This window comes from Lithobates pipiens, unplaced genomic scaffold, assembly GCF_037356315.1.
Source record: "Lithobates pipiens isolate NorthernLeopardFrog02 unplaced genomic scaffold, aLitPip1_a1.2 Scaffold_8, whole genome shotgun sequence".
In the NCBI taxonomy this organism is placed as follows: Eukaryota; Metazoa; Chordata; class Amphibia; order Anura; family Ranidae; genus Lithobates; species Lithobates pipiens.
In genome coordinates, this window is record NW_027507903.1 from 297,351,748 (window position 1) to 297,364,023 (window position 12,276).

Here is a 12,276-nt window from a genome sequence, read left to right on the forward strand (position 1 = left end):
TAAAAAATTGGTGCAGTTTGTAAATTTTGGCATCCTGCCAGTATATTTCACTTTGGGGGGGGGGGGGGGGGGGGTGGGGGGGCTGGCAACAGGGCATCAAGCCAAGAAATGTACACATTTTGATCATTTTTCTTTATTTTGTTTCCATCATCTGTTCCCTTCTGTACATTTGTAGCTGTTTTTAGCAAGAGAACAGCTAGGGTTGTAAGGAATATTGTGTGGAGTCACAAGTCATAATATAGTTCAAATATGTCTACCAACTTTTTGAGATGAGAAAAAGGGGCCTTTTAGTGTAAAGTATGTAGACCTAGGACACATTCCTGAGGTGCACCAGTTACGTCAACCATGAAGAATTGGTAGGCAAAAAATTATTGGTTTAACCAGCAAGTGTTTTTTTTTTCCACCACTACTTTTTCTTTATACTGGCTTTTTGAACTAACTAATTCAATAATTTATTGATTGCAAGTATGGTTTACTGCAGTATGACACTTCTGGTGACTAGATAGTAAATTTCTTTATAGAGGTCTATACATCAGACCAAAAAGAGGGACAAATGAGGAGGAAAGGGGGACAGAGGGATTTGGTTCCCGGAGAGAGACAGTCCCTCCAAATCAGAGACAGTTGGGAGCTAAGGTTCAAAAAATGCAGAATCGCCCCCCCTTTCTCTAGTTTGTTACCCTATGAAGATAAACAGTAGCTCTTCATTTAAAAAAGACAGCATGCTGCCTTCAATAGTGCACCCTATTATTTGTTACTGCAATAATAACATGACACAAGGAGATGAGCTCGTACAAAAGGGTGTCATTATTCATGTGTAGATAAAATAAATCCTCTGGATTAAAATAAATCCTGTATAATAATGTGTGCCTAGGGCAGCATGATGCCTAAATAAAGCCTTATGTGTATATAAATATAAGGATAATGCAGACTGTTTAACATGGAATACAACAGAATTTCCTCACTGACATGTAGTGTCAATTAAAATTTTATTGCCATAGGAAATGGGCTTCCTGGGCTTCCCCGGCAGTGCCCTTTTTAAATTGATCTTCGATATGAAGTAAAAGTTTAACATACCACTTTTTTATCTGTTTTTGTACTGGTCCAGGAGAACAGGTAATCTTAAAAGGGAAAACTAACTGTGTAGCTTTAAAATAAGTAGTTTATGACTTGTTTCAAAGCCCCTTGAGCCTAGTAAACATGGGCTGAATGTTGAGTGGCATCGGCTGGTTCAATAGAAAGCGGCTGACATTCGGCCCGACATCTGGCCTTCTGTCGATGGAGCAAAAAAGAATTTGCCGATCGGCTCCCAATCACGTTCTCAGCCAATGGGCCCTGAGAGCACTGACTTGAGTGTTCTGGTGGGGGACCTGTCCCCCTGTCAGAACACAGTAGCTTGCTGTACTAACATTGCATGGTTAGTACAACAACTTCCCCGGGCTTGTCAGTGCTGAGTTGAATGAAAAGAAAAATGTGTACTAGGCTTTAGACTCAAATGTTGCAGCTAGCAACCCTTCTGCAGTATGTCCAGTAATGTAAAAGTTTATGTTATTTTGTATCATTCCTTTTTTTCTAATTATTTGTAAAACGAATTAAAACGACTGAAACAGGAAGGAAAGTTTAATTTCATTACCATACCTGTATGCTCATTTTTTTTAAACCACAGCCTGGCCAAAAAAAAAATACTACTGGGATTAATCTGCGCTCTCCTGTCTGTGATCTGTGACACACACGCCTGCAGCTTCACTGGAATACATATGCATAGCACTGCTGCGACATGGGAGGGAAAATGCACCGCACATGCTCGAAACTTGAACAGGGGAGAGAATTTATTCCTAGGATGATTAGGACATGTCACCCCCTCGCTGGAAGTTTTTTGTATTCATTATTGTCATTCTTTGCCAGGAACTGTGTGTGTAATAGGGCAGTTCTGTCCCTACCCTAAATCTTCTTGTCTCCTGATTTTTTTCCCCCCATCACCCACCCATTATTTATTTTAAATGTAATTTTAAATGCCAATTAAAATAGAACAGAGTGAAGATGAACTGGAGGAGCCACACTGTTCTGTGTAGTAATGGTCTCCACCCTTTATGCAATTATAGGACTATAGTGACATTCTAAAATGGAGGTGTGGAAAGCCTATTGACGCGTACACATGACTGGACTTTCCGTCAGAAAAGGTCAAATGGAATCATTCCGTCGGATATTGCGATCGTGTGTGGGCTTCATCAGACTTTTTTCTTCAAAAATTCAGACGGACTGTTTCAAATCTGTCCGACTGAATCAATTTCTATCAGGAAAACCATTCGTCTGTATGCTGGTCCGACGGACCAAATACGATGCGAGGGCAGCTATTGGCTACTGGCTATTGAACTTCCTTTTCTAGTCCCGTCGTACATCATCACGTTCAAAACGAACGGACTTTGGTCCTTTTCGTGTGTGGGAAAGTCAGTTCGGTCGGAAGTCCGTCGGGAAGACCATCGGAACTCCGTCGGGAAGACCATCGGACCTTTTCTGCCGGAAAGTCCGGTCGTGTGTACGCGGCATATGACTTCTGGGCTATGCAGCCTGCAGAGGTAAAGCCAAAAGGTCATTGAGAATCCCATGTGTGAACAGTGGATGGGCACATTCTGGAAAAGCCACAAGACACACTTTTGAAACTGTGCATGCCTTCTCTATATTTGCATGAAAAACATTATATGTTGATTTTTGTTTTCATGAGGGAATTAAAAGCGGAGTGACCCAATAGTAATGGCACATTTAACATTCTCTACCACTTTTACATGGCTAACTAGTCCTTCAAAGTTTTTTTAAACCTGCCTAGAACTATTAGCACAGTGGTGTTGTGGTTAGCACTTTCCCCTAACAGCAAAAAGGGTTACTGGTTCAAATCCTGACCACGACCCCATCTGCCTGGAGTTTGCATGTTCTCCCTGTGCCTGCGTGTTTCCTCCCACACTCTAAAGACATGCTGGTAGGTTAATTGGATCCTGTTTAAATTGGCCCTAGTAAATGTATGAGTGTGTGTTAGGGACCTTAGGTTGTAAGCTCCTTGAGGGTAGGGAATGATGTGAATGTACAATGTATATGTAAAGCACTGCATAAATTGATGGTGCTATATAAGTACCTAAAATAAATAATGATTGTTCAGTAACTACTGAAATGTTAGTAAAAATATGTTTTGGCTGTTATTGTTTCAGCACGTTTAGTGTCTTGCCTCTGGCTTTACCTGCAGGCATATGATGTATAAACTTGCCTATAGTTATATCTTGCTGACAGCTACTAAAACATGAGGATATTCCTTACAGATAAAGCTATAAAAACAACTCATGCTGTGCTCTTCAATCAGAGGTTTCAACAGTATGGTATACCTCAGCCCTGTCACCAACATAGACATTCTACTCCTAGATCCAACTGAATGTGTCATTATGATGAAAAGACCATGCTATATTTTGCACGCTCAATACCAGTTGGCAGTGGTGTCGCTAGGGGGTGGCTATTGGGGCTATAGCCCAGAATCTGGGGCCCATAGCCCCGAGTCTCTTGCTGCAGTGTCCCTGCCAAACCAGCAGGCTGCAGCGGGCGAGCAGGCTGCATAAGAGAGGCGGATGAGAGGAGAGAAGGGATGACATCATCTCTCTCTGCCTGCTTCCCATCACCACTCTTCCTCCCTCACAGTCTGGCCTCTTTAATGTGGGAGTGAGGAGTGGCAGGGAGCAGTGAGATGACATCATCTCTCGCTGCCCGCCACACATCAGCGCACTTCTGTCCTCACAGCATGGGCCTCTTCAATGCCGGAGGTGCGGTGGGGAGCAGTGAGATGACATCATCTCTCACTGCCCGCCAACATCACCGCTCTCCTGCCCTCACTAAATGGACCAGTGTTGCCAGCCTGCCACCAATGCAGTGACAATACACATTTGGTGGCACTGGCTGGCATGGAAAGTTACAATCCACATCTGGTGCCAGGCGACATGGCAAGTGACAATCCACATCAGGTGGCAGGTGACGTGGCATGTGACAATCTGCAAATGGTGGCAGGCGACGTGGAAAGTGACAATCTGCAAATGGTGGCAGGCGACGTGGAAAGTGACAATCTGCATCAGGTGGCAGGTGATGTGGCAATCTGAAAATGGTGGCAGGTGACATGGCAAATGACAATCCGCATCAGGTGGCTGGTGATGTGGCAAGTGAAAATGCACATCAAATGGCAGGTTACATGGCAAGTGACAATCTGCAAATGGTGGCAGGTGACGTGGCAAGTGGCAATTCACATCTGGTGGCAAGAGATGTGGCAAGTGACATGCCCAGGGCTCCCACTGATTCTGCATTATGGTGAATTGAACCACTTCATTATATATTAGAATGCAACAATAGAAACAATGCGCTTCAATCACCCTGACACCAAATCAACCATAGTGCCATTATGATTTGAATGCCAACACCAGCCATTGCCCACGAGCAATTGCTTACCACTGGCGTGCCCCCACCCCAGGCCTGCAAAAAAGGTTGGTGACTGCTGCTATGGGCTCTAGCCCCAGATCTTTTGCAGACCTAGCAACGCCCCTGCCATTTGGGATCTGAAATTTTCGGACAGCTGAGGAGTATTAATGAGATCTCTAGTAGGGGTAAGCATGTTTGATGGAGAATGTGGATCGCACAATTTTTCTACTTCTGTAATTATATAATTATATGGAGTACATTATTATTACCATGATATAAAACGTACCTCTCAGATTGATTGTCAATAATTGTTTACACCTGGAGCATTTTCACATTGGTCCTGAAGCTCCCAGAGATATGTGCACATCCACATTAACACCATTGAACAAATGATGTGCTGCGTTCTACAAAGGGTGTTATATTTTTTCATTCATTGGGGTGCTTTGGTAACTAATGTTAACACATGCCGTAACATGCATTAACACACCACGATGGGTCCCTAAAACCATTGTCATTTGTACCACTTCCAGTTATGCAGATCTCCTTTACCATTAGCAATAGTGACCACAACCTAGGTATCTGCTTATCGGCCTTATTTCTATTACAGCCTATGCAAAAAATATAGATATTTTAAAGATCATTGGAAGTATATGTAAATTGCTTAAAATAAACCTGCCATAAGAGTGAAATGTGGAAGCTGCCCTCTTCTGAAAATGCAAGCGCTATATTCAAGATTTATCTGCATATTCTGTCTGGATCAGTGGCTCAAACCATCCAAGCGTGAGGATCACAACAGGTAGGCTTTTGGCATTTTCAGACAAATTCATGCTGGCCTACATGATGTAGTAGAGAATAATTTAACTGCCAGTGCCATGTATAATTTGTTGCTAACAGTTGTTGCTGTACAACCACTCATAAGAATTTACAGAAAATTCCAAAATCTTCAAGTAAAATCTTTAAAGAAAAAAACTGCACATAATCCTGAACTTTCGTGAAGCTCCTAAAGCATTGTCAGTTACAATCTGGGAGTACTGCACACTTAATTCAACTGAACCCAGTAAGGAAGCTTACTGAAAGTCTACTGAAGGCTTCCAAAAGCTTGTTTAAAGCTACATTATGCAATTGCTGTCTGTGTTCAACACTCCTAGGCTGAGCTGAAAGTTGCTTAAATGGCTGTGTGGAAGAGTATCTGTCACCAATATTGTATTGGGCATATAATGAACATTCAATGTATTTATATGCCCTGATGATGTATGTATGTGTCGATCAAACATGAGCATGTGTGCCCAGCCATTTAGCCCAATACAATCACCTGAACATGTTGTTTGGGAGGAGATCAGCAGAGATACAATCACTTGGGTACTTCAATTTATACTAAGTATGAGCCCTAGGAGCTTCAGGAAAGCTGCTTGGTCGTGTTGAATTATTGCTGATGCTCTTTAGATTAGCATTTACAATGAATATTATACCATACCTGCTTGTCTTAGATCTTAGGGTTTCAAGAATTCTTTGGAAATGCTTCTGTCACTTTGCCATTTAAGCCTATCTGTGCTGATGGAAATACAGGGCCTACCCTTGTTGATGACCCTCTACAAATATTAGTTGCCTGGTTTTGATAGTGATTCTCTGTTTTAGTACTTTCATTTACTAAGAAGATCTTTCTACCTTTTCTGGATGATTGACATAAAGGGGTTGATTTACTAAAGGCAAATCCACTTTGCACTACAAGTGCACTAGGAAGTGCAGTCGCTGTAGATCCGAGGGGAAGATCAAAATGAGGGAAACACTCTGCCCATTTATATCAACCAATCATGTGCAAGCAAAAATGCTTTTTTTTATTTTCCTTGCATGCCCCCCTCAGATCTACAGTGAGTGCACTTCCAAGTGCACTTGTAGTGTGTAGTGCAAAGTGAAGTTGCCTTTAGTAAATAAACCCCAAAGTATTGAAGATATAGATTGAGAATAACAGACAAGCACCTAGCATTTTATAAGGAAGTCAACAGCCCCAAATTTCTCTCAGGACAGGTTTCTTTTAAAAAAAGCTTTAATATTTTCATGAAATCTTTTAGTTCTACACTATACCATGACTTGGTTGAGAAGATGTATTAAATATATTAATGTGTGTGTCTCTGGTACTCAACCAATTTTTGTAATTAGTTTGTGAATTGTAAATTCTACACTTGTGAAAGATGTACTTATTTAGAAATTAGACTTAACTCCATCTTAGAGGACCAGAGATGCTGGAAAAAAATCTGTCTATACCATTTAAAAGTCATTATATTTGTAGAACTAAAAAAGATCAACTGAAATTTTCTGTTATGGCCTACACCTGGACCCATTGTGTATTGTGTGCTTAGTGTTGATCCCCCCTTGAAGTGATAGGTATTTGCGGTGATGCTGATAAGCTGACAGATCAAATTGCGATTCAGAATAAATGAAGCGCACAGTTACGTATCACTGCACAGATGACTTCAGTTTCCACAGTGTTAGCTTGGCATATGACAAGACATTTTATCATTCACCATACACAACTTGAAAGTGTTCCAGAATGTTCAATGTGAAGCCCTTTCAGATTAATTGTATTGAATATCTTAATACAGAGAAAAGGATCCTCTCAGTATGTACAACATACAGAAATGGACACCATAACCTAGCTGGCAGCTCACATACAGGCTATGGCTGCCAAACTTTAATCCCACAAACAGGAAGTGCAACTAAAAATGTAAATATATAAAGAGGGCCTGTAGTCTGTCAGTCTCTGGTGAGCAGAGCATGGATGGTGTCAGAATCAGGCCCAATCTGACTACACATCAGTATTTGTCGGTGAGTTATACAAGTTTATATAATCCATTAAAGAGTCCTGCAGCTCTCATCCCATTTTTAAGAGATACAGATATGGCCCATATTGTTTAGTCATGTTCAGGTAACCAAATGTCCGCACTTTCATTTTAAATGCAGTTTTCAGAAATACATTTGTAATTTTATTACTTTCACAGACCATCCAACTTCCTCGAGTTCTTTGGACCACAGCAACTTCCATGCTGGTTTAAACGGCTGTAGTCCTGCCCAGCAGAGGAATTGGGAATATCAGCTGGCAGCCCCTTGGCAATCCGGGCAGTACTCCACTGCTAATTTCAGAGCCTGACCAAGACGGCCGTCTTCGGCTTGGTGCTTCTTGAGGGGGATTGGGTGGAATCTGTGAGCTTAGGGCGCCGGGAAGTGGTTGAGTATTTTGTTGTCCTGTGAGATGTTGTTTATGGCTCAAGGGTTGCTCTGGTTTCACCAGCTCATCCTGAACAGAGAGAAACGGGCTGAAGATTTTCCTGTAGATGCCTCTAGTATCAGTAAGGACCTCACTGTATGGTGGTGGGGGTTCAGCCATGAGTAGTGCTTCTTCATAACAAGGTGGTTGAGACAAGTCCGGTTCTGCAGGTATAATGCAAAAACAATATATGTCAACTTCCATTTTATTGCCATTCATTACTTAACGTTTCAATTTGTATTTCCGCAAAGACCCTAACACAGAAAAACATACTAGAGGCTATACACTGGATCATAAACAACACATCTAGCTGTCTGCACATGTAACTGATTTCTCACTTTTCTGTAGGCACAAGATTTTACTATAGATGTTAGCGTCTTCACCTTTTCCTGCAAATCCATAATAAAAACACTTTGATAGTTATAGTATTCCACAATTATTTCTAAATAGTGAAACATTAATGAATGGAATGTGGCATTCTCAATTGACTTTAAAATGGATGCAGCAGATTGGCCAAATGGGATATTCTGATAAGCAGATCTTTGCTTGCCAGCAATCATAAAAAAAATACATATCTTTGGGTGGATTTGGCCTTCCAACTCTTTACCTTCCCTTGCACAGATGGAGTTCCCTGTTTTTCATTTCCGCTTGAGTTGCCAGGGCCCATAGTTCTGCAAGTATTGTGAGGATCACAGACAGCCAGGCCACAAGTGTCTGTTTCCAAGCAGGAATCATAGCTCCCAACGTGTACAGAAAATACTTCACAGCATAAGCTCAGCCTATATAAAACTATACAGATCAGTTTTTGAGGATTAACCTCCCCCCCCCCCCAATCCTTAGGGAAATTTCACTATAAAAATAATTGCTATGTTAGTAAAGGATATACAGTACCGCAGGTACTCCTCACTTAAGGACCAGGTTCCATTCCAACGACAAGGTCGTTAACCGCTTGCCGACCGCCTCACGCCGCTATATGTTGGTAGAATGGCTCATACAGGCAGAATCACGTACCTGTACGTGCCCCTTTAAGATGCGGCCAGCGGGAAAGCCCTGTAAGTTGGGCGCGGGTCCCGTGGACTTGATCACCGTGGGGATACCCGTGATTGCCTCACTGGGAGGAAGACAGGAAGATGGGGTGTCACTGATCTCTGCTCCCTGTGATCAGGAGAAGAGATCAGTGAGGTGTCACACATAGCCACACCCCCACAGTTAGAAACACTCCCCAGGGCACACTTAACCACTTTCAGACCGGACCATTTTGCTGGTAAATGACCAGAGGTCTTTTTACACTTTGGCACTGCGCTGCTTTAACTGGTAATTGCGCGGTCATGCAATGTTGTACCCAAACAAAATTTGCGTCCTTTTCTTCCCACAAATAGAGCTTTCTTTTGATGGTATTTGATTGCCTCTGCGATTTTTATTTTTTGCGATATAAACGTAAAAAGACCGCAAATTTTGAAAAAAAATGATATTTTCTACTTTTTGTTATTAGAAAAATCCAATAAACTCAATTTTAGTCATACATTTAGGCCAAAATGTATTCAGCCACATGTCTTTGGTAAAAAAAAAGTCAATAATTGTATATTTATTGGTTTGCGCAAAAGTTGTCACATCTACAAACTAAGGTACGTTTTCTGGAATTTACGCAGCTTTTAGTTTACGACTGCCTATCTCATTTCTTGAGGTGCTAAAATGACAGGGCAGTACAAAACCCCCCCAAATGACCCCATTTTGGAAAGTAGACCCCCTAAGGAAATTGATAAGAGGCATGTTGAGCCCATTGAATATTTTATTTTTTTGCCTCAAGCGATTGAATAATGACAAAAAAAAAATTTTTTTTTTTTTTTTACACAAAGTTGTCACTAAATGATATATTGCTCACACATGCTATGGGCGTATGTGAAATGACACCCCAAAATAAATTCTGCTGCTTCTCCTGAGTACGGGGATACCACATATGTGGGACTTTTTGGGAGCCTAGCCGCGTACAGGGCCCCGAAAACCAAGCACCGCCTTCAGGCTTTCTAAGGGCGTAAATTTTTGATTTCACGCCTCACTACCTATTACAGTTTTGAAGGCCATAAAATGCCAAGATGGCACAAAACCCCCACAAATGACCCCATTTTAGAAAGTAGACACCCCAAGCTATTTGCTGAGAGGCATGTTGAGTCCATGGAATATTTTATATTTTGCCACAAGTTGCGGGAAAATTACAAACTTTTTTTTTTTTTTTTTTTTTTTCACAAAGTTGTCACTAAATGATATATTGCTCATGCATGCCATGGGCATATGTGAAATGACACCCCAAAATAAATTCTGCTGCTTCTCCTGAGTACGGGGATACCACATATGTGGGACTTTTTGGGAGCCTAGCCGCGTACGGGGCCCCGAAAACCAAGCACCGCCTTCAGGCTTTCTAAGGGCGTAATTTTTTGAGTTCACTTCTCACTACCTATTACAGTTTTGAAGGCCATAAAATGCCAAGATGGCACAAAACCCCCACAAATGACCCCATTTTAGAAAGTAGACACCCCAAGCTATTTGCTGAGAGGCATGTTGAGTCCATGGAATATTTTATATTTTGCCACAAGTTGCGGGAAAATTACAAACTTTTTTTTTTTTTCACAAAGTTGTCACTAAATGATATATTGCTCACGCATGCCATGGGCATATGTGAAATGACACCCCAAAATAAATTCTGCTGCTTCTCCTGAGTACGGGGATACCACATATGTGGGACTTTTTGGGAGCCTAGCCGCGTACGGGGCCCCAAAAACCAAGCACCGCCTTCAGGCTTTCTAAGGGCGTTACAGTTTTGAAGGCCATAAAATGCCAAGATGGCACAAACCCCCCCCCCCCAAATGACCCCATTTTAGAAAGTAGACACCCCTAAATTTAGGGGTACACTAGTGAGACTAGGTAATAAATGGCGGGTGCCCTGAAACTATAAAAAAATAACTAACCAACCAGCGTCACCTGTAACAGTTATATGGTGATCACTGGTGAAAGGGTTAACTAGGGGGCAATCAGGGGGCTTTATGCGGTAGTATATGGGGGTCCCTGGCGCTATAAAAAGCTGCGGCGAACCTAAATACCTACCTGCCTAACTAGCGTCACCTGTGACACTAATACAGCGATCAGAAAAACGATCGCTTATTAGGCTGGGTTCACACTGGAGCGATGCGGGAACGCCACGAATGCGCGGCGGGTTCCCGCATCGCATGCCTCCCGGCGGCAGTTCACACTGCCCTATGCGAACTGCTGGGAGTGTCAGTGAAATGTTAATGACACCCCCAGATCAGTTCGCATATCGCAGTGCGATCTGCAAACTTGGATCGCATGGTGTGAACACCCATGCGATCCGATTCTGCTGCGGACCAAAAAAAGGGTCCCGTGCGAGTTTGCGGCGGGTGCGGCGGGTGCGACACGAATTCAGCCATACTATCTGTATAGCTGAACTCGAATCGCACAGAGATCGGATGTGATTTGCACTGCAGTGCGGTGCGAATCACATCCGTTCTCATAAACCGCTGCAATGTGAACCCAGCCTTAGTGACACTGGCGACGGGGGGTGATCACGGGGTTAAACCTTTATTGGGGGGGTTAGGGGGGTACCTTAGAACTAAAGGGGGCTAACCCTAACTGCCCTAACAGTTATTAGTCACAAATGACACCTGCCGGGTGATCAGGGGGTTAAACCTTTATTAGGTAATAAATGGCGGGTGCCCTGAAACTATAAAAAAATAACTAACCAACCAGCGTCACCTGTAACAGTTATATGGTGATCACTGGTGAAAGGGTTAACTAGGGGGCAATCAGGGGGCTTTATGCGGTAGTATATGGGGGTCCCTAGCGCTATAAAAAGCTGCGGCGAACCTAAATACCTACCTGCCTAACTAGCGTCACCTGTGACACTAATACGGCGATCAGAAAAATGATCGCTTATTAGGCTGGGTTCACACTGGAGCGATGCGGAAACGCCGCGAATCCGCGGCGGGTTCCCGCATCGCATGCCTCCCGGCGGCAGTTCACACTGCCCTATGCGAACTGCTGGGAGTGTCAGTGAAATGTTACTGACACCCCCAGATCAGTTCGCATATCGCAGTGCGATCTGCAAACTCGGATCGCATGGTGTGAACACCCATGCGATCCGATTCTGCTGCGGGCCAAAAAAAGGGTCCCGTGCGAATTTGCGGCGGGTGCGGCGGGTGTGGCGGGTGCGGCGGGTGCGGCGAATGGCTGAACTCGAATCGCACAGAGATCGGATGTGATTTGCACTGCAGTGCGGTGCGAATCACATTCGTTCTCATAAACCGCTGCAATGTGAACCCAGCCTTAGTGACACTGGCGACGGGGGGTGATCACGGGGTTAAACCTTTATTGGGGGGGTTAGGGGGGTACATTAGAACTAAAGGGGGCTAACCCTAACTGCCCTAACAGTTATTACAGTCACAAATGACACCAATGCAAAAAAAAAAAAAAAAAAAAAAAAAATGACATTGGTGTCACTGTGACTGGGGGGGCAGGGGTAATTGGGGGGGTGATCGGGGGGTAAAGGGGGGGTGTGAGTGTGC

At 43.2% G+C, this 12,276-nt stretch overlaps 1 protein-coding gene across 2 annotated transcripts in view; it reads right to left on the reverse strand.

Annotated features, from left to right (window-relative positions):
- Window positions 1-117: 117 nt before the first annotated feature.
- The window catches only part of PRR7 (proline rich 7, synaptic), a 113,383-nt gene continuing 101,224 nt past the window's right edge, over window positions 118-12,276 (reverse strand). For both annotated transcript variants that reach the window (XM_077472541.1, XM_077472540.1), the window contains exon 3: window positions 118-7,866. In XM_077472541.1, the coding sequence (XP_077328667.1) occupies window positions 7,487-7,866 (380 nt within the window). In that variant the 3' untranslated portion in view covers window positions 118-7,486. The remainder of the gene's footprint in view (window positions 7,867-12,276) is intronic.